The sequence below is a fragment of the Dermacentor variabilis genome, chromosome 3 (genome assembly GCF_050947875.1).
Source record: "Dermacentor variabilis isolate Ectoservices chromosome 3, ASM5094787v1, whole genome shotgun sequence".
In the NCBI taxonomy this organism is placed as follows: domain Eukaryota; kingdom Metazoa; phylum Arthropoda; class Arachnida; order Ixodida; family Ixodidae; genus Dermacentor; species Dermacentor variabilis.
In genome coordinates this window covers 131,842,023-131,865,104 of record NC_134570.1, presented here as the reverse complement: position 1 = coordinate 131,865,104, position 23,082 = coordinate 131,842,023, and the positions used below count along the sequence as shown (strand labels likewise).

General features: G+C 44.4%; 1 protein-coding gene across 1 annotated transcript; it reads right to left on the bottom strand.

Moving 5' to 3' along the window:
* Nucleotides 1-2,350: 2,350 nt before the first annotated feature.
* On the bottom strand, nucleotides 2,351-12,259 carry LOC142574759 (uncharacterized). The gene is made up of 4 exons (XM_075683777.1): nucleotides 12,046-12,259; nucleotides 11,159-11,529; nucleotides 9,863-9,940; nucleotides 2,351-2,452 (listed from the first exon to the last, which is right to left on the bottom strand). The coding sequence occupies exons 1-4, from the start codon at nucleotides 12,257-12,259 to the stop codon at nucleotides 2,351-2,353; spliced, it is 765 nt and encodes a 254-aa protein (XP_075539892.1).
* Nucleotides 12,260-23,082: the final 10,823 nt, after the last annotated feature.

The following is a 23,082-nucleotide window of genomic DNA, read 5'->3' as shown; positions in this document are numbered from 1 at the left end:
GCCTGACCTTAAGTTTTGTGCGGTTCGAGGCTATATAGTTGAGTGCTGAAAGCTAGTCAAAATTAGAGACCCGAGGGCTACGACCCCAATAAGCAGGGTGGCCACCTTAATTCCTACAACGGCGGCCGCGGCGAAGAGCAAGCAGACGATAGTCGGCTTCTTGCGGAAGTGCGTAATCCTTGAAAGAATAAAATTCTGGTATTTTACGTGCAAAAAGAACCACAACTTGATTAAGAAAGACTCCGGATTAACTTAGACCACCAGGTGATCATTAACGTGCCCACAATGCACGGGGAGCGGGTGTTTATATCCAGCCTTGGATTCTTCATAAGGGTTGCACTCATGGGGAAAATGCTTTTTGTCAGGAAGTGAACCTCAAGATTTTATTTTATTTCTTACAGCTGGTGCGTATAGGAAAAATACTTTTCAGTCAGTGCATGCTTGTCGCCCTTTTTTTTTTCTTTCAGCAAGCCGCAACTTCTGTCAAAGGTGCTTGATGGCCTCGCAGGCACAAGCTATCTATTGCATTCTCGCGAGGCTATATTTCGAGAATTGAGATGGGGATGACCGCATCGCAGCACGATCTTTGGGGGTAAGGCAAAGGGGGGTATTTTGCATGTTATACCTTCTACCGTCTACTTCCTCAAGAACGACTTGGAGATGTAAACCAAGATGCCCTTAGTTCCAGTATTAAACTCCGAAAATGATATCGATAAACATCCTACGAGAAGTATTACGATACTCCTGTTAAGTCCTGTAAAAATGCTCCGAAGTGCGTAAAATATAAGAGCCCCTTTCCTGGCTCGACAAATAAACACTCAAAGAAATATCTAAAAGCGCCTCAACTTCAACACAAATGCTCGGAATGGAAGCAATAAAACTCTTATTCAGCCCCGCAGAGACTCCCGGCGCGTGGTATAGTAAAGAGACGCTGAAACTCATTTCTAATTGATCGTACAATGGCCTGACTATGAAAGCACGTGCGTCCGCCTTAAGAATTTCCGAAATAAAAATTAAATTCTTTCTAATAAAAGTGTTGTCAGAGGTTATTATGTCATCAATGCGCTGCTTTCATCTCCTTCTGGTCTCCAGTAGCGCGTTGGAAGCTGCACATCGCGGATGACAGAGGGGCCAAGTCCCCGAGCATAATTTTGAAATTTTCGCTTGCTTATTTGTTCATGACGCTACTTCAGGTTCAGGTGTGCGCGTAGCTCTCTCGACGCAGATGGGCGCTCAAGCTGCCTCACGTTACCGCAACCCTGCAGCTGAGACAAATCAGAGCATACATTTGGTCGTGGCCAGAGGCCTCATAGCGGCACACAATCGCGGCCGCGATATCTACACTCGCAGCACTCTCCGGCGCGATCTCTCAGGCCGAGCGCAGCAGACGCAGTTACACGGAAATGTCGTGTGAAGACTGGAGCGCAATGAAATGCTCTTTTGGTCCTTTTCAGACCGCAGATACATCTTTTAATTTCTTTGACTCAGAATTGGTGATAGTGTTGTTACTGAGAGTGTTCCTGTGATCAGTAAATGCGCCACTGCAGTTTGGTTGGCCGCTTAGCGGCTGACAATACTGCGAAGAAGATCAGGAGGTTTTTCACTGTTTTTGACACTAGACTTTACAATCTAGTGTAAAAAAATTGTCAAAAATCCACAGCGGAATTTTATTTGGCTAACATGTTCACAAGAGCCTCGTTACAGATCGGCAACGCTGAGTTACAAGGCTCACAAAGTGCATCAAGCACTTTTAAAGTTGCCTAAAAGTACGTCTTGTTGGGCGAGTTGGTCACAATTCATCTTGGGTACTAGGCGCGAACACACACAAAACAGAAGGAAGGAGACGGGAAAGAGGCGCTCTGTTCCGTCTACTTCCTTGTGTCTTGTGTGTGTTCGAGCCTAGTACCAAGGTTAAAGTTGCCATTAAAGTGCTATTGTTCTTTACCGAAAAAGCGGCCACCTAAATGGGACATATATTTTACGGTCATTGAATGGGAGTAAATATAGTCAAAGGGAGGACTATATTTGAGGACTATATTGGACTATAGAGCGACGACTAAACGCCTATCTGGGTGTTTTCCTGTTAATTCTGTAGAATATATGTTGCCTTGGTGCTTTTCCGGATGAATGTTACCGCTTTTACAGTTACCGTATTACAGCAACCGTTTCTGCGCAAGCCTCCGGTGTTTTCGTAAGGATACAACGATCACGAAAACCGCTACAGTTTAACGTCTTCTCATAATGCAAGGCATAAACAGTGTAAGGTAGAAACATGAGCTTGAAAAAAGCAGATTAAAGCGAGCAGCCTAATTTATCAGGTTCCTCGTCTACTCGTTCTGCCTTCTTCTGTCTAAGACAGCGAGAAGTCCGAACAGGCCGCCGACAAAGCAGTGGATTCCAGCTTGAAGCTGGTAAAGTCCATCGTAGCTTCCTCCTCTGTCTCGAAAGTAACCTATAGAGACAAAAAATAAGATGAGAAGTATTTCTGAAGTTGCTTTTCTTTAACTGTGCTACTAGGGATGGTCAATGAATTTTTGTATTCGATTAACGATTAATCATTCATCATTTTAACCTTTCATCAACTAATCGCTTTCGATGCAGGGTTTTTCATCGATTAATTGATTAATCAAATTTTTTGCGGGCACGTTTTAAACAGTTGAAAAACAATTGTCTACTTTTGTACGACTCTGTTTCAATATTTGAGACGTGTAACCAAATTAAACACATGTGTATAAACGTTTCACAAAAGGTATTGTTTAACTTGTTAAAGAATAAGTATAGTTGGCACTAGTGACTTTTCAAAAGGTAAAGAATATTTCTTATAACATGACAGTGCTGAATTAAATGACACACATGACACTGGTGAATCCCTGTGCAGTGCAGCGAAACAAGAAATAAGAAACATGGCAAAAGTAAATGTGAAGCCCAGCTGAAATGTGCAAGAAATTGCAATATGTACACGGGAAATGAAAATTACAGGTTTATGATTTTAACCCACATGCTGTTTTCGGGAGAGGGAACGAATATCAGTTGTCTGGGTTGTTTGGATAAAGCTGTCACAGTCTATGTATGGCCAAAGGACCGCCATGCGAGAATATATATATGCTCGGACGCTGTAGATTTGCTGGAATTGACATGGAGCTCCATCGCTATGCCAAGTACATGTTCCAAACCAGCGCGCATGCTGTGTCACGTCAATTAGTGAAGTGGCAGTGACACGACCATCAACTATGGTATGCGTTGAATTGCGAGGGCATTTGAAGCCTCCGGCTTCGCATGGCGTGGTGCCGTGTGCGGTGGAGGAGGAGAGAGGAAGCGCTCAGCTCGGCATCACTCGGCGCTCTGAAAAGCAGTCGGCAGTTGCTCTACCACAGTCGAACAGTCACTGCTCGTGCGCTGCCATGCCAGTACGATTTCATAACGTTCGCGCCGCTCCTGTCAAACTATCGATAATAAATAATCGAACAGGTCTAATCAACTAAGTCTATTAAACGAAAGGTGGACATCGATGAAGTTTAATCGTTTTGCGGGATACATTTAATCACTTAATCATTCATTGATATTACCAGTCATATGTGCTACCGGTGATCTTCGATCCCAACTTGACAGCAAGGTTTAGTACGCATTTCCAATTTGTACGGCACTTAATTTTATTGTTATCATTCGAGACATTTTTGAACAGACTGGCAACCAGCTTGTGTATATAGAGACAGGGCCCATTTCTTACTTAAGCTGAACACATCAATTCTGTCTCCAACGTAGCCTCTTGGGGCCCCACTACGTTCCTCCTTCCACTCAAATGCACATGACCGTTACCTTATTCTTTGCAACAAATTTTTCATCACTAACCTCTAACTTCTTATCCCGTCCTGCGTAACCACTTCTGCTATCTTTTTATGCATCTTATGTATTGATTGAGTAATACTGGATTTGCTCGCGGAGCTTTATAAATTTGAGTGGGGGGGGAGTTGTTGATATTGCCACAGGTATAAAACTATTTACACGGCGTATTTCCAAGGTGTATAAAACAGCAGCCGAGAATCTCGAGAGGCTGTTGCCATTTCATCGTCTTCGCCGTCGACGACCTTGTTCTCTTTTCCCACCGTAACACGACCCCCGGTAGAAAAAGCACCGTCCCGGTGTTTCAGACGGGGCCGTCGGTAAGGGCACAGTACGGCTTAAGCCGAGAGATGTGTACGACGCCAGGTGATGTGGAACCGGGTGGCATGATGGATGTCTCGGGGACTATCTCGTAAGTGACATTGGTGACTTGACGTAAAACACGGTAAGGGCCATTGTAGCACGGAAGGAGTTTCTCGGAGAGCCCCACACGGCGGCAAGTGGACAAAAGTAGCACGAGAGAGCATGGTGAAAAATATGTGTCACGATGGCGACGACTTTAAGCGCGCCGTTGAGAATCCTGCGATGCCAAGAGACAAGTACGGGCAAGCTGACGCGCATGGTCAGCGTGGGCGATGTCGTCGCGGGTATGCTGGTGGTAAGGTGAGAAAAGGCGGTGGCCTGAGAGGATCCCCATGAAAACGAGGCGGCACTTTTCTTCAGGAGATCTGTGAGAGGGTGTGCGATGGTGGCAAAATTGTTAACAAAACGGCGGAAGTAAGAGCAAAGGCCCACGAAACTCAGGACATTTGCGGACCGTAGAACAAGGAACTCTTTCACGGCACGAATTTTTTCTGAGTCTGGTCAGATGCCAGTCGCATTGATATGTCCAAGAACAGTAATCTCACGATGGCCGAAGTTACATTTCTTGGAGTTGAGCTGTAGACCGGCCTTGCGAAAGACGGCAAGTACAGCTGAAAGGCGCTCAATGTGTGTGCTGAATGAGGGCGAGAATGCAATAACATCACCTAGGTAGCAGAGGCAAGTCGACCACTTGAATCCTTGGAGTACTGAGCCCTTCATACGCTCAAAGGTAGCCGGAGCGTTTCATAGACCAAAAGGCGTAATTTGATTTGGTAAAGACCATCAGGCGTTATAGGGGCGGCCTTTTCACGATCTAGATCATCGACAGCAATTTGCCAGTATCCGTACCTTAGGTCGATGGGCGAAAAATACTGTGCCCCGTATAGGCAATCGAGGGCGTCATCGATACGACGTATTGGGTAGATGCCTTTCTTCGTGATGCGGTTGAGGTGGCGGTAATCAACTCAGAATCTCCATGAGTCGCCCTTCTTTTTGGCCAGCACGACAGGGGATGCCCAGGCACTTGACGATGGCTCAATGATGTCTTTCGCTAGCATCTTGTCTACTTCCGTTTTGATGACGTGACGCTCCGAAGCTGAAACTCGGTAGGGTCTCTGCTGGATGGGTGGATTATCGCCTGTATGTGTACGATGTTTGACAAGTCACGTCTGGCCTAAGGGTCGGTTTTTCAGGTCGAATATATTCTTGTAAGACAGCAATACTGCACAGCTGTTCAGTCTCCACAGGAGTGAGATTCGGGGCGATCATTTTCCTAATGTCGTTGTCAGTACATTTGGCAGACAGTAAAGGCTCACAGGAAGCTTCGACGGTACAAGTCTCAATGCAACTAACTTCTAAAGCAGTGATTGTAGCCAGGGTGATATCTTTAGGCAGTATTTGCATAGCGAGCCCGAAATTCACCACAGGGAGGTACCTGCGATTGTCTTTGATCCTCAGTATTGTATGCGGAACAGTAACGCTGTGGGTGAGAACGATGGCAGTTATGGGAGCGGAGACGTAATCACCATCGGGAAGTGGCGTAGAAGGCGACATTTCGATGTATGTCAAGACTGTGGTGGAAGGTGAACAAAATCATTCGGTCCTAGGCGAATTTCCTGTGGTGTTGGAGGAACGTCCAGTAGAGGCAGGTCAAGACGCACAGTACTTGAGGAACAATCGATGAGCGCTGAATGGGCGGAGAGGATGTCTAGGCCTAGGATGATGTCATGGGGGCATTGGTCAAGCACGATGAAAAGGACGAAAGTATGGCGGCCGGAAATGCTCACACGTGCAGTACGCATTCCGACCACGGTCACCGTGCTCACGTCGGCGATTCGTACGAACCGAGTAACGGCCGGCGTAACAACTTTCTTTAAATGGCGGCGTAGGCGGCTGGTCATAATCGATATGTGTACTCCGATATCTATGAGGGCTGTAAAGGGTGTGCCATCAACTTGGACGTCAAGAAGGTTACGTCTTGTAAACAGTGTCAAAGGAGGGTTTTGCGGCGAATCCGACATTGCAGCACCACCTCGAGGTGCCGCATTGCCTAGTTTTCCTGCTGGCACGGTCTTGGGTAGGTCGGCGACGGTGAGCGGTGAAGCTGGGGTGCGCGTGGCTGGCGACGTTGAAGCGACGGCGACGAGCATAGCGGCGAGTCGAGGTAGTGGCGTTGGAAGCGTCGTAGAAGCGACGCGGTAAGGAGCTTTGGGGCGAACTTGAATTCCGGAAAGTGTTTTGAGGGGGAGACGGCCAACGGCTCAGGCAGTGATGGGAAACATGACCCATCACAGCGCCGTGGGGAGCGCAAGCACGATTTCCGCAGCTCCATTAATACCTAGCAGTGGGACAACGTTTTAAATTCAAGCAATAGTGAAAGTGCATATTCCGCTTTCATCATTACATTTTAAAAAATATACCATGAAAATTTTCCACTAAAAAAGTTAGAAAAAGCTTCGAAAGCTCGTAAACCTTGGGTTACTTATGAATTATTAAACATGATTAAGCATAATAATGCGCTGTATGCCCATTTTGTTAAACATAAACATCCAGCCAGTTTGGAAGAATATAGGTCTTACCGAAATAAACTTACAAGTAAACTGAGAACAGCTAAAAACTTATATCTACAGAACTTATTTTCAAAACCGGCGCCTACGCGATCCGATGTGACATGGAGAAATTTAATCTTTTTGCTAGGCCCTGGTAAACCTCACATTTTACCCGATAACTTTATACATCAAGGGAAACAGCTATCTGGCGCAGCACTAGCAGATGCGTTTAACGATTTCTTTATCCAGCAAGTTAACCCCTGCAGTGATTTACAGTGTAGTCATTATGATTCCCTGCCCATTAAAAACATGAGTGCAAAATCATTTTTCTTCCCTCCTACGAATTGTGCTGAGGTTTTTTCTTTTATAAGCTCTGTTAAAAATAGTAAATCGCAGGACACAGATGGTATTCAAATTGGACCTATAAAGCATGTCCTTGACATCATTTGTCCTGTTCTTACTCACATTTACAACTTGATTCTATCGTCTGGCCAATTTCCGAAAGACATGCAAATTGCTCGAGTGCAACCTGTGTTTAAAAAAGGCGACAAAAATTTGCTAGGCAATTATCGTCCAATTTCGATCCTACCAGTATTCTCGAAAGGCATTGAAAAAATTATTCACGCTAAAATATCATCATATCTTGACAAAAATAATTTCTTAGGCAATTTCCAACATGGCTTTAGGAAGCGTCGCTTCACCGAAACCGCTCTTTTAATTCATAAAGAAATCATTCTACAAGCGTTCAACAATAAAATATTACTTATGGGAATATATATAGATTTTTCCAAAGCATTCGATCTTGTAAATCATAAAATCTTACTTTCTAAGCTGCTAGCTTATGGTATCCGTGGTATCGCTTTGGAGCTCTTTGAATCTTATTTATCGCATCGAGTACAATATGTAGAGTTGGAAAGGGAAAAGTCCAGTCTTCAGGCTGTAAGAGCTGGAGTGCCTCAGGGAAGCATCCTTGGACCACTCCTGTTCATAATGTTTGTAAACGATATGCTACAAAGTTCAAAACGGGCAAAATTTATTTCTTATGCTGATGATACAGCAATGTTTATCACTGCTACGTCAGAAACTGAACTACAGCTTCAGGGGACGACAGCGTTAAGACAATTTAAATATTGGGCCGATGGAAACTGTTTGCGAATAAATGCCAGCAAGACAAAAGTTGTTGTCTATATGCAAAGAGGCAAAAAGTTGCGAAGCACAATAAACATGAAAATAGGTACGGATCAATTGGAAATTGTTAACAAGGACTCTGTCTTAGGCGTAACATTCGCTAAAGACTTAAGTTGGAATGATCACGTGGAAAATGTAAGTAAAAAGCTATCTTCTGTTGTAGGCATAATAGGTCGATTGAAATCCTTTCTTCCCGTTAAAATTAAAATTTTACTTTATAATACTTTAGTATTGTCAGTTATGCAATATTATAACCTCGTTTGGGGCACTACTAGCAAGGTAAACCTTACGAAATTGCATTTGCTCCAGAAAAGAGCTGTGCGATACATTGCCAATGTCCCTCGTTTATTTTCTACGGCAAATATGTTCTCAAAGTTTGAAATCTTGCCTGTATTCTCTTTATACAATTATCGTTTAATATTAATCTACAGGTCATACTTGAAGTCTAATAACTCTATTGTGTTTACCATGGCTGATTTAAAAGCTAACCGTAGCACCCGTGATACTAGGCATAAAGAGAAATGGCACGTACGCACACCTCGGACCAATTACGATAAACAATCACTAACACTTACTGTACCCATTCTACTTAATCAACTCGCACAAGAAGACTTTGATCCTTTATGCAACTCCAATAAAGAAATAAGACTATTTTGTCAGTTATGCCAAATAGACTAGAATGTCAGATTTTATTCACACATTACAGTCATGAGTGCATGTTAGCACACCTGTTCACATGTGTATATAGGTCTGTGTGCATTGCTTGTGCATATAGTATGTATCTGAACGTGTGTATATATGCATAAATGCGAAATTGTATGTGTATATGAGTATGTATGTATTTTGTGTAACTTCATACTAGGTTTTTTTCTTTTGTTAAAAGTGCATTTGTTTCCAATATTACTTTGTTGCAAGTGTTGCATCTTTTGTGATGTTTCTTCAGTGCTCTGCTGTCAAACGTATAAGGGGGCGGGACCCTCGTCAAGCTGTACCCCAGCTTTTAGTCCTGTCTCCTCTTTTTCAATGTGAAAAGAAATAAAAACATCATTCATTCATTCATTATGCCGCAACAGAAACAGATCGGCCTGTCGTCAGGTATAGGCCAGTCCGAGGGATTTCTCGTAGTGTAGGGATAACGGACAATGTGAGGTGGACTACGATAGACCGAGCCACAGGAGCAGGGCGGGTGTCAGGGCGACTCAAGGAGCAGGCGCTGGGAAGACCCATATTGGCAATTTCCTGGCGAACCATGGAGTCAGTCAGCGATATCGTCTCAGCAGTGTTGTTCCAAGACGTCTGTTTAGGAGAGGCAAGAAACGCTGCTTCGAGTTCGCAGCGTACTATTCGCGTCAAGTTTTCGCTTGGTGGTGGCGAGCTAGATTGGTCGGTGGGGTCGGTCCAGGAAGAGGTAACTGCAGTATTTGGAAGCCGTCTAAAATAATTGTATATACGGCGACTATTCGCCTGCTCGAAACGGCGGAGTTCCTTCATGATGGCGTCGACTGTCGATAAGTTTCTGAGGACCAGAAGGTTGAATGCGCCGTCGGCAATGCCTTTGATAATGTGTCCTACCTTCTCCGCCTCAGGCATGGACGCGTCGATCTTATGACAGAGGGCTAGGACGTCCTGAATGTAGGAGACATACGACTCGGTAGCAGTTTGGCTACGCGTGGCGAGTTGTTGCTTGGCAGCTAGTTGTCGACCGGTCGGATTACCAAAAACGTCGGACAGCTTCTCTTTGAACAAGTCGCAGCTGGTTAGCTCTTCCTCGTGTGTGTAAAACAACGTTCGCGGTGTTCCGTCGAGGTAGAACACGACACTGGCCAACATTATGGTCGGATCCCACCTGCTCACCTTGCTGACGCGCTCATACATCTTCAACCATTCTTCTACGTCAACACCACCGAGGCCGATGAACTTACCGGGGTCTTGCGGCTGACGTAGAGCAACGTGCTGGGTATGTGCAGTTCGCACTGCTGCTGCAGATGCGGTGCCTTCCACTGGAGGCATGGTTGCAGGCTGGGTGAGACGTCCGCTGCGGAGCTCCGTGGCGAAGACGCGTACCCGGCACCTCCACCAAAATGTCACAGGTACAAAACTGTTTACACGGCGTATTTACGAGGTGTATAGAACAGCAGCCGAGAATCTCGAGAGGCTGTTGCAACTTATTCGTCTTCGCCGTCGACGACATCGTTCTATTTTTCCACCGTAACAATATGCACATACATTTTACATTTTCTCTCAAAACAACTCAATACACAGTGATACATAGAGAAGACGAGGCTTTCAATGAAAAGATGAGAAATGAAACACTTATTGCTCGTGGTAAAGCTAAAAAATAAAACATTTTTCCTAATGTGCACGGAAGCTATTATTCTTCTAGAGTGTGCTTGAAACTTTAGAAGGCATTTGTCCGAAATGTTAATTTGAAGCTAGCGCTGCAAAATATTTCAGAGTGCAAGAACGCTGTCCCATTGTTCTTAATTTGCATGCTCATTAATTTATTCAGTGAGTGTTTTTCGAACGATTATCCAAAATCATTCGCAGTAGCCAGTCGTATAAATAAAGAAACAGACAGGCTGGAGAGCGAGAGATGAAACACAAAAACAAATGTGCAAATATTGGACGGTCATGGCGTTAATGAAGTCGTGCATTTCAAAAAGACACGTTCACGCACGCCTGTGAAAGGACATACATAGGGGCTGAACTGCCACTACTGCTTTTTCACGTCTCAATATGGACGCGTTTCACATGTCTTTTTTCGTGTGTGCGGGAACGTATCTATTTCAAGTGCACTGTTCGATCGATATTATGGCTCACCAACTAGCCCATCATTATTTATTAAGTTCCTAGAGTATTTCGTTGGCGACCTTGTTTTACTATCAGCATTCATCACGGTCCCATGAGTCGGACACATTAGAAGATAAATTTGGTTCATTTATATATCCTGCTCACAACATCAACCAAGAGTATAGTTCGTTAAAGTTATTTAAATTTTGTTGTTTTACGTGCGAGAACCACGATATGGTTATGAGGCAAGCCGCAGTTGGGGACTTCGGAATAATTTTGACCGCCTGCAGTTCGTTAACGTGCACCCAATGCATGATTATAGTTCATTCTGCGCTACTTCTTCAGCAAGGCGGCAAACTTAAAAAGTGGAACACGGGAAACTCACCGATAATATACGGACTGCACAGGAGCAGAGGCAACATCATCACTCCAGCGAAACCCCAGCTGGTGGCGACGCTCTCGATGCCGAAGTAATCGGCAACCACCACGGGCTTCAGGGCGAGCAAGCAAGCCGTGAACATTGTCGCGCACGCGCACACGAGAATATAAGCCAGAAACGAAGGAGTCGCGGGTGGAGACAGCATAGCAGCGGCGAGCAGGAAGAAGCTCGCTGATACCAATGTTGTCCTGCTCACGAACCTGCAGTCACCGATTAGCGGAAGCACAATACGACCAAACAGCTCGGCTGGTGAGCAGTAGGTCACCGAAATGTTAGCGTGGCTCCGGGACGACCCGTTGTCAAGCGCGTAGTCTACTATGGTCGCTGGAAAGACGGCCATCGTGTAGTCCATCACCACGACTGCCAACACGCAAGCGTAAAACCTAGGCTTAGATAACTGGTTGCCGACTTCTCCAAATAAGAAACAAGCGCGCTCAGACTTCTGCGAAGTGCACTGGTTTGTTATATTTGATGCTTTATTTTAACTCACAATCGTTGCTATTCGCTTTCCATTGCTTCCATTCTCCACGCCAGCCGTCTGGTTGGTGCTTTCTTGCTTTCTCAGAAACTTAAAACTTTGAAGCCAGGTTTTAAAAAGGTTTACGTTATTTGAATTCTCTGGTGGTGGCTCATTGCTACTGTTGCACGCATGCATCACTGGTACTTCTGAATTAGCTACCCGGTTGTGAATAGAGTCTACCGCACCAACACCATTTTGTGCGAGAGAGCTTACTGTGTTTATAGATTCTGCAAATCCAGCACCATTGCTTCCAGCGCCTTCTCGAAATGCCGAAGGATTCGAAGCCGCGCTATCCAGAGGGGCCGCAGCAATCGAGGAAATGCTCCCGCTTTCTTCCTTAGATGTTTCGGTCTTACGGTTCCGAGCATTTATTTCCCACGGAGGCTCTTTCAAGAGCAGCGTCAGAGCTGTCACGTTCATGGCGATCGCAGCGTACACGTGCATAGATCCTCTGAACCCGTAGGCATCCTTCAGCGATGTGAGTATTGTGGGAAACAACAGCGAAGCCAGAGTGTACCCGGTGAACTTCAGGCCACTGGCTACACCGCGATATTTGTCGAAGTGCATCATGACTACTATGGTGAGAGTCACGCAGACTATTCCGACGCCTGCACCTGCGGTGAACAAAAAAGAACGCAGTGTAAGTGCATTTGTTCATATGTTCACTTTTCTGTCTCCCTGGCAAGTGCAATAGTACCAGCTGTAATATTTTCTCCTGCGCTGTAGCTTCGCTTTGAGCATGAGTGTTCTTGCAGTATCGCCCCCTCAGACCCGTGAAGTGAGCGCTTACGTAAGCAAGCGCGTTTTGAGATTGTATGAAGAAAATGCGAGTATTGAAGAATTTGCCTTGAAATTTTCAATGAGAGATACACAGCTCGCCAATGAACGTGTGAATTTCTAGCGCTGCTCGCTGCCAGAAGCAACGACCCGTCTGCTCGCCGTAGCTATACTTCATGCTGTTGATATACTTTCTTCTTTTGTTGAAGGATAACAAGTTCTGTGCCGTAAGGGAAGATGCGTGATGGCAGGAATGTTCTTGAGCGGTCGCGCGTGCTGCTTAACATGGGACTAGAGCCCGTAATGGTATTCAGGAGGTCAATTTTGTACTTTTATGGCAGTAAATTTGATGTGAATTGTTAAGGACAAGTACAGAAAAACACTCTTTAAATCCACCTCAAACACTACCCCCACCTACTCTGCCGACCATGCCACCCCGAACAGCACAACTGCGACAGTCACCTCAAGAGCACTCGGAGCACAGACAGCGATATGTGAAACAAGCCACTGCACAAGTGCAACAGTCACCTCAAGAACAATGGGAACACAGACAGCGGAATGCGAAACGAGCCACAAGACACACACTACTCCAAAGACGACATAAACCACACTGCAAACAGTCACAACTGTAACAGACAACAGAATATCCACTTTCGAAGTATTCACACCGACGCCCACACGCCGGCCTGAACACGCACAAAGTCAAACAGAAACCAAGCTCGGATTAAGCCAGGCATGCGGTAATAAACCTGCCTAACAGAAACACAACCCACGCAAATATACCCTCAAAAAGACAAATAAATGACAGCCATCGCAAATCAATAACTCTTCTCTGCCACGAAACATCAAATTCCTACAGGCTAGAAAACTTACCAAAAAATATGCGAGCTACATCTCCCATCAGAAAACCTACACAATCTGCACACAGAAAAATATAATCCCCAAAGGTCTAATACTGAAGGCTGTACCAACTCTAGGAACACTCCCACAACACCATTGTGCAAACTGGCCAACAACATTGCACAATGCCTCTCTTTCACTTTTGAATATCCTCAAGGAACACTGCGAAGAACAAATCGATAGTTTTAGCCACAGACTTCTGAACACAGCTCTGACACTGGATGAGAAGAAAAATTTAGAGTATTACGACGAAAAACAGTCTAGAAAATTGGTTCAAAAACAAAGGAAATAAGCAAACTTTAATAAAAAAACAACCTTCCAGTCAAACAGCCACCTCACGCCAACAAGAGGGACCTCGAGTCTTCAAACACCAGACGTGACGGAAACTTCCACAAAATTAAGTCTGTCCAATGTGGAGACATTTCAAAAACATTAAGTAAAAAGAAATAGCCGTGCTCAGCAAGGGCATAAAGTTTTGTCCCACGAACAGAATAAGTCAATTCGAGCTTCACAAGGGCCTCCCAGAATTTTCCCAACGAATGCGTATCAGACATTTTTTCGCAGACAACACATGAGACGCCGGGACGACACCACTTAGAGCCCGATCCACTTGGACTCCTGAACCAGAACAAGCCACAGAACTTGACATGTACTTTAAAACTGTCACTAAAGAAATTATACGCGAATCCAAGACATCTAAGCGACCTAGAAACCTAACTGCGTCAGAGAGTCGTATCATTTCAAATCTAAGTTGCCAGAATGACATCGTTATTAAGGAAGCAGATAAGGGTAGAAGTATACTTACTCGGCCAGTAGAAAAATGCAAGCACGAGGCTTACAGACAACTAAACAACCCAGCTAGAAGCTAGAACCCAGAACCGTAATCTAGAAAGCGATCCGACATTATCCTACACAGTGACAATTACCAACAGGCTCAAAACAATTTTGGCTGACGAACTGATAACACCGTTAGAATACAAATTTCTGAAACCAAGCAACAAAGCTGCCGGGTGCTTCTACCTCCTTCCAAAAATTCATAAAATTCCATCCACTGAACTATACACCGGTATTATCCTAGGTCGCCCGATAGTATCAAACAACAACACCCCGACAGTGAGCATCTCCACATTCCTTAACCACTTCCATGGGGACTTGCCAAAAGCACTTCCGTCATTTGCACAAGATACGCGCCATCTGCTGAGAATTATGGAGGACATTAATACTAAAGGCACACTACCCCACAACATAGTTCTCGCAGCGCTAGACGTCACGGCCCTGTACACCAGCATTCCAATCCCCGATGGTTTATCTTCGATAAAACAAACGCTGTCTCAACACAACGGCCAACATTATAATGAAGTCTACTTGTCTCTCCTTCAATTAGTTCGAACACATAAGCACTTCGAAATTGAGGGTAGTTACTACCTACAGATATGCGGTACAAGCATGGGTACGCCTTTCGCAACAACCTATGCGAACATATTTAAGGGGATTCTAGAAGTAGATTTCCTATCGCGCTGCAATGACAAGCCCCACACATACCTACGATACATAGACGACATATTTTAATACGGGGACACGGTCAAGAAAGTCTAGATAAATATGTAGTATTTCTAAACTACTTTCATCCAATAATAAAATTCACATCAGAATGTTCAACTGAGCGCATAAAGCTTCTGGACACCACAAAATACATTGACAATGGGGCGCTAAAGACAACGCTGTATAGGAAACCTTTCGACAAACCACAGTACCTACATGTAGTCAAGCGTTCGACGAAAGTTCGTATGGTCAGGTAACATGACGATGAAGAAATTGCGGTCACTGACCAAGTCAAGGTGAAAATAATACAGATGTTATCTGCGTTATTTTCACCTTGACTTGGCCGGCACGCTGGCTGACATGCAGCTGATTCCCCTGTTATTCACGCAGGTTCTCGCAAGTTTTGGAATCACCTTCTGGCTAGGTGCGCTTGTCGGCAGCACAGAATTTCGTCATGGCCAAAACCGAACTTCAGCGGTACCTTCATCTTCGGCGGGTATCACATCCCATGACTTGTTAAGCCACATCGACAATTCAAGGCCCATTATCTTCAGTGCAGCGCTCGGCGCGTGGTGGAATTCGAGCGATTTCCCTCGACCAATCGCCGCTGGAAATCGACGCCCACGTGACCAGAGTGGACACTATATAGATGAGCGACGCTTCTGCCTCGTGGGATTTGGAGCCGGCACGCTGGCTGACATGCAGCTGATTCCCCTGTTATTCACGCAGGTTGGTTTGCATTACCCTATTCGTGTAAAACGACTATTGTGTGCGTTGCCGGCTCCTCCCACTTTGGTATTTGCTGATGCTTGTTGTCGTAAACGAGCGCGTGCGCCTCGAAGTAGGTCTTTTCTATTTTTGAACAGATTTTTGTACGTGTTCCTGCTTTTGTTGCTTTCCGGCGATATCGAACTTAATCCGGGTCCTGTCGAAATGGAAATATTGCAAAGCCTGCAAAAAGGGCAGACTGCAATCTTGAATAAGCTAGATACTATTGAATCCAGGATCGCCGTACATGAAGGAATGATAGCGGACATAAAAGACAGCCTTGAAGCAACTAAGGAACAAGTTCAGGACCTTGGTAGAGCAGTTTCAGAACATAAGGATGAACTTGAGACTCTTCAGAAAGTATTCAGGGATTTGCAGGTTAAGAATATCGACCTAGAGAGCAGAGGTCGGAGACAAAACCTTTTGTTTTACGGAGTGGATGACAACAGGGCGGAAACGTGGGACCAATCAGAGGAGTTGATTAAAAACATTGTTGGCGATAAGCTGGGAATTGAAGTTACATCACTACAAAGAGCACATCGGATTGGTGTATACCGAGAACAAAAAAAGAGGCCGATTATTGCAAACCTCTCTTCGTATAAAGAAAAACAAGAAATTTTGTCCAATGCAAGAAAATTTAAGGGGTCAGAGATCAGAGTTGATCAGGATTATGCGCCGGCTACTCGGGAAGTACGGAAGCGATTATGGGAATACGGTAAGGCGCACAAAAGCGAGAAAACAAAAGTTAAACTGAATTTTGATAGGCTTACTCTTGGTGAAAAAACTTACGTATGGGATGACGAAAAGAAGGTAGTTGCCCCACTAAAAAGAAAGAAATGATGCTTGCCTGAAAAAAAAAATAACACGGCACAACCTGGTCGCCGTTTTAATAAACTGTAGAAGTGTAATGAATAAGGCGGAAGAATTGGCAGGACTAATTGAGACGGTGAGAGCTGACTTAGTTATTGGCACGGAATCATGGCTGAACCGTGATATCGGCGATAGCGAAGTCTTTCCCAGCGAATTTGTCGCGTATCGTAGAGATAGGTCGAGCCATGGGGGCGGTGTATTTTTACTTGTGCGAAGTTCCCTGAAATCTGCCGCCTTAGACATCCCGTGTGATGTCGAATCTGTTTGGTGCACAGTAACCCTAGATGATAATTCTTCGTTTGCCGTAGGTGCATTTTACTGACCACCGAACTCTGATTACAATACACTTCAATCGCTGAATGAAATTATCTCGGAAGTTTCAAGCAGACCATTCATTCTTGCTGGTGATTTTAACCTCCCAGACTTAGAATGGCGTGATGGAATATGTGTAAGCAGTACTGGGTGCCGTGTAAACATAGAAATGAAAAATATTATTGACAATTTTGGTCTTATTCGATTTGTTACTTGCCCAACTCGAAATAGTAACGTTCTAGACCTCGTGTTCTCGAATAACCCCAGTTTGGTGAATAATGTCAGTGTTATTCCAGGTATCAGTGACCACATGGCCGTTGTTGCAGACATTAAAAAAGAGAGCAGAAGAACCTTAAGTTGTGCAACTAGAAATGTTTTTCTATTCAGCAAGGGTGACTACTCAAGCATAGCTCAAAAACTAGAAGATTATGCGCCCGTGTTTGAGTGCCTTGCTGAAACCGATGGTGTAAACGATTTATGGCTTAAGTTTAGGGATAAGGTGTTAGCCCTTGTGGATAAGCATATACCTGCGATGCAAGCAGGCAAGATTAATAAATGCAAGAAGCCATGGATGACGTCAGGTATTTTGAGAGAAATCAGGAGAAGGCGACGAGTTTTCCGTAAATTAAAGAAAACTGGAAGCAGTGAGCACGCGAAAGAATTGCAAGCATTAACGGAGCAATATAAAGCAAGTGTCGAAAAAGGAAAAGTGAGATATTTTGAAGGGCTCAATAATAAAATGAAAACTAATCCCAAGTCGTTCTGGCATTATATCAAGGAGTGCGGATCTGATAATGTTGGAGTCAGCGAACTGAATTTTAATGATACGGTTATAGTCGATGAGGAAGCTAAAGCCACATGTTTAAATACGTATTTCCAATCCGTGTTTTTGCCTAAGCATGACGCTCCTTCCCAACGGCACCCAAGCACGTTTCCACTGATGCCGCCGGTGGAACTGAGTGTTCGTGGTATCCGTTCTCTTCTTGAAAGCCAAGACTAATCCAAAGCAGTTGGTCCTGATGGTATCTCTCCTCGTGTACTGAAGCGATGTGCTGCGCCCATTTCGCTGTACCTTTACATAATTTACACTAAGTCCCTTTCAACAGGCACTTTACCCGATGATTGGAAAATTTCCCATGTTGTTCCGGTTCATAAGGGTGGCTCAAAAAAGGGTGTAACAAATTACCGGCCCATTTCATTAACATCGATATCATGTAAACTCTTTGAACATATCCTATTTAAGCACATATTGACCCATCTTACAGATAATAATGTTCTGATAAATGAGCAGCACGGTTTTCGCAAAGGATTTTCTTGTACCACGCAACATACAGAGTTCTTTCATGAGTTGGCTTCCAACGTTGACGAGGGTGGGCAAACAGATTGTGTCTTTTTAGATTTTCGAAAGGCCTTCGACACCGTGTCGCACTCCCTTCTCCTCGTCAAACTGCAGATTCTAAATTTTGACCAGAATGTACTAACTTGGATAACCAATTACTTGTTCGACAGGCGTCAATGCGTGCTTTTAAATGGGAGGTGTTCATCCTATGTTGGTGTAACGTCAGGCGTGCCACAAGGCTCCGTCCTTGGACCGCTCTTATTCCTCATTTTTGTTAATGATATTTCTGCGGGTATTTCATCGCGCATGCGTTTATTTGCTGACGATTGTGTTTTATATCGGCAGATTAGGGACGCAAGTGACGGCGTTTCTTTGCAGGACGATTTGGATCGTACTACAAGGTGGTGCCAGAAGTGGCAAATGTCGTTGAACCCGAAAAAGTGTGTGCACATGCGTGTTTCCAAAAAAAGAGAAACCAATTGAGACATCTTACAGCCTGAATATGTATGTCATTGCTACTGAACCGACATGCAAATATCTTGGTGTTGTTTTATCGCAATATTGATTATGTTGTTGGTAAAGCAGCAAGGGCTCTTAACTTTATCCAACGGAACCTAAGATGGGCACCCCAGAATTTAAAGAACACAGCCTACCTCACCTGTATTAGGCCAATTTTAGAGTACGCATGCCCTGTATGGGACCCGATGCAGGCCAGGTCTATAGATAAACTTGAAAAAAAATTCAGAATAGAGCTGCGCGGTTTGTTTTAGGGCGGTACAAGCGGACAGATAGCTGTACCGCTATGAAAACGGAATTGGGTTGGGAATCGCTTTCTTTACGCAGAAAAAAACTGCGGTTGAAGTTTTTCTTTCGTATTTTTCATGGTAACACTGGAATTGCTTATAATAACTACTTGTATCAACCCAATTACATATCCAGTAGAAATGATCACCGACACAAAGTGAAAGAGTACCGTGCAAGAACAACTATGTATTACAATTCCTTCTTTGTGATGACCATCAGAGATTGGAACCGGCTGCAAGAGACGCAAGTGTGCTGTATAGATGAAGAAGTGTTCTATTTAAGTCTGTAACCCCCCCTGCTGTAACGCCTTACTGGCAAAGCGGGGTACTCACTGAATAAATAAAGAATGAACAGTACCTAGAATATACGAGCCACCATTCCAAAAATGCAAACAAGGCATCTTTAAAGGCCAAGCCACACGACTGCGTCGCATTTGCGTTGAAAACCAAGACTACATCTATATACTCGATCACCTTAAGGAAACCCTATCAGACAGGAACCACCCAAACAGTGACCTTCAAAAAGCCCACACCGCTGCAACCAAATTTGATCGAGCCGAGGTACTCAAGCCCCGTCCGAGGTTCACAAGAACAACAACGCCTCTTCTTACTACTAAATTCTCAAACTCACTCCCAAAAGTGAACAACATCCTCAGTAAATACTACCCAATTCTCACCAGCAACCAGAAACTTAAGATTTTTCCCGACCCGCCCAGAGTAGTCTACAGACGCAACACTAATTTTAAAGATATTCTTGTGCACGCCAAACTAATGACAAAGATGAAGTTGGGAACCGGTCCCTGTGGCCGCCCCAGGTGGTCTACATGCGAACTTATTCAATCTACTGCTATAGTAAGAAGTGCAGCCTCGAATTACTCACACAAGGTAACTTCGGTTTTCACCTGCACATCAAGCAACGCAATCTACTGTCTAGAATGTGCCTTTTGTTGCAAACATCACATAGGTGAGACTGGACAACAAATTCATACACGATTCAACGGTCACCGCGCAGATACAAAACATAATTTATCTAAAGCAGTAGCCAGCCACTTTAATGAACATGATCATATATTCGACAAAGCAAGACTCTACATACTACAAAGAAATTTCCGTTCACCTCGTGAAAGGAAATATACAGGATAATACCTCTTACACAAGTTTAATTGCCTACACCCGACGGGAATTAATTTGGCACGTGGCAACTTAGAATCTGTAAAAGCTGTAGCTTAAATCTGAAATTCTCATGAGATCAACCAAGGCACAAAACACATTATGGCATCAGCTGACGTTAATTTCCTTAACCTCACTTATTTCTCCATTTGGAAAATTTTTTCCTGCCTACTACTCAATTGAATATACCCTTTCATGTTTCTTTATGTTTATATAAACTGGTACGACCCCCTTTGCCCAAGTACGCTTGTCCCCGCCGCCTTCTGTGCACGTCTCCCTCCTATTTGTTTTCCCGATTTCGGTTCCCCCTTCCACATTTTTAATTCAAATACACTAAAGGCCCGGGCAGGCATTACATGGGGGGGGGGCAACAGTAAGTACAAAGCAACGCAGCACTACGATATGTACAGAAGTCGTTGACCATCAACGGCATGTTGAAAATTAAAGGAACTTAAAATATAGGCACATAGCAACAATCATCAACAAACATTCAATTGTTACAGAGAGTAGCGTTATATATACACACATGTATAAAATGTCCATGGTTGCTCAGTGGTTATGGTGTTGGGTTGCTGAGCACGAGGTGGCGGGATCGAATCCCGGCCAGGACGGCCGCATGGAGGCGAAATGCGAAAACACCCGTGTACTTAGATTTAGGTGTACGTTAAAGAACCCCAGGTGTTCGAAATTTCCGGAGTCCTTCAATACAGCGTGCCTCAAAATCATAAAGTGGTTTTGGCACGTAAAACCCAATAATTTAATTTTAATTGATTATAAAATGGGGAGAGGGGAAGGACGAAGGTTACATCTCAAGGTGACGTTCCAGGCTGGTTACAAACGCTTCGTAATCAATGACAGATGCAGTGGTACCAGGAAGCAGATTCCATTGAGGGATGGCTAGGACGAGAGGCGAATGAAAGAAGAGATTAGTGCTAGCAAAGATGGGTTCGAGTTGGAGTTGGTGGTCAATGCGTGGAAATATGCGATGCGCTGGCGTGAGATGGGACATAGCAAAGGAAGAGTGGCTGTGATATAAATTGTGGAAAAAGGACAGAATGGAAAGCGTTCTACGTCTTTCAAGAAGAGGTAACTTGAGAGCTTTCGTTTCTTCAGTCACACTTGCCGCACTGGAGTAGTTCTTAGATATGAATCGAGCGGCTTTATTTTGGAGAGACTCCAAGTTTGTTATTAAGTATGTTTGGTACGGGTTCCAAATAAAGGAGGCGTAATGCAACTGCGAGCGCACCAATGTGGTGTATGCTAAACTCGTAGTGTCTGCATTAGCTAAACGCAGATTGCGTCTGAGAAATCCGAGTGTTTTAGAAGCCTTGGTAATAACCGTATCTATGTGAATGTTCCATGAAAGGCCGGATGCTAAATGGATACCTAAATATTTTACGACAGGTACCGATTCTACTGTTATGCTGTTTAGAGTGTAATGGCAGGGTTCGGGGTCAGATTTTGTGGTGAATGTCCCGACTTTTGTTTTAGGGGTATTAATTTCCATTTGCCATTGCATGCATTTGTATTATTTGTATTGTTTTTGTATTATAGATTTTTTGAAACCATCAACAACACATTCCAATGTCCCAGACATCAGTATACCTCTTTCGGCGCCTCAGCCACACAAGGTATGGCCATTTCTGTGTGCCGCCGTAACAACACCTACGTTGAGCTACTGGGGCTAACGTCCCTTGAAATACCATGCCGCAGTCTTCCAGCTACACAATGCAATGCACCCCTAGATTCCTTGTCGCCATGTTAACTTCTTCAAGATTATTCGACGCATTGCTGCTACGCTGCTAAAGTCACTCATCCAACTTATGTCTTTTTGGGTCTTTTTTGTTACTCGCGCACTGACCGCCAAACCGGCTCCTCCAAAGCCAAAAACATGCCGTCAACAACACCCCTAAATTCTCCCTAACCTCTCGCATCCCCAATACCCTCCCATGCCCCTCTTTTTTTTTCTTGTGCTTTCATTTTTCTCTCTTGGTGTCCCCCCCTTTTTTCTTTCCCTTTCTTTCTTTTCTTTTCTCCTCGCCTTCCCACTATCCCCTTCTTGTCCCTTCGTCTTGGGAACCACGCTCACAGACATCAGGCAACAGCGCTCATTCTACTTGAAGTCTCTCCCTTTACAACCAGCTGCCACCGACAACAACCTAACGTTATGTAACTGCACTAACCATTTAAAGCTAACAAGCCAAGGATGATCAGGTCGCCTTTAACGAAGATAGGTCCTCCTATCGAAACGTTCACCAGCCTTTATGAGGCACCTTATCTCTGTTTCGAACACTTATAGTACGCATGTAGCTCTGAGGCACGGAAACTCATCGACCGTATGAGCGCCAGTCACTTACACTGGCCACAATCACATCAAGGATTCAGCGCACAGTGTTGAATTCTGCAGTCATTTTTTCATTTTGTTCAGCATTTGACTGTTTGTTCAGTTTCATCTACGTAAATGCTTGCACCATGCTGCGCTCTCGAAGTCAAGCTTCGCAGAGTACGAGGAGCATTTCAGAGCGTAGGTGGTTAAAGTCACTTTCAGTGTAGACACGTCATGTCCGCACGTGTGCATTGACATCGCTAGTTGTTACGGCGTCGCTCGTAAATGAGAAGCTTACGAGTAACTTTATTTACGAGTGCCACAGCCAGACAAGATAAAATTCACGCGAAACATCTTTTGCACCTACTACACTTTATGTTATACCGGTGGCAGATAAAGAGCACGCGTTATAACCCCATTCTGGGCGCGAGTTAGGTGCTACGATAGTTTCATGGTGAAACAGTTTGATAAACAGACGGACGAGAGAATACAAGGACGAGTGCTGGTTGCTAAATTTTCGTAATCAATTACCAGGTTGATTAACAAAATCTGCATCGAGTATTGGTATAGGCGGGAGGAGGTCGCA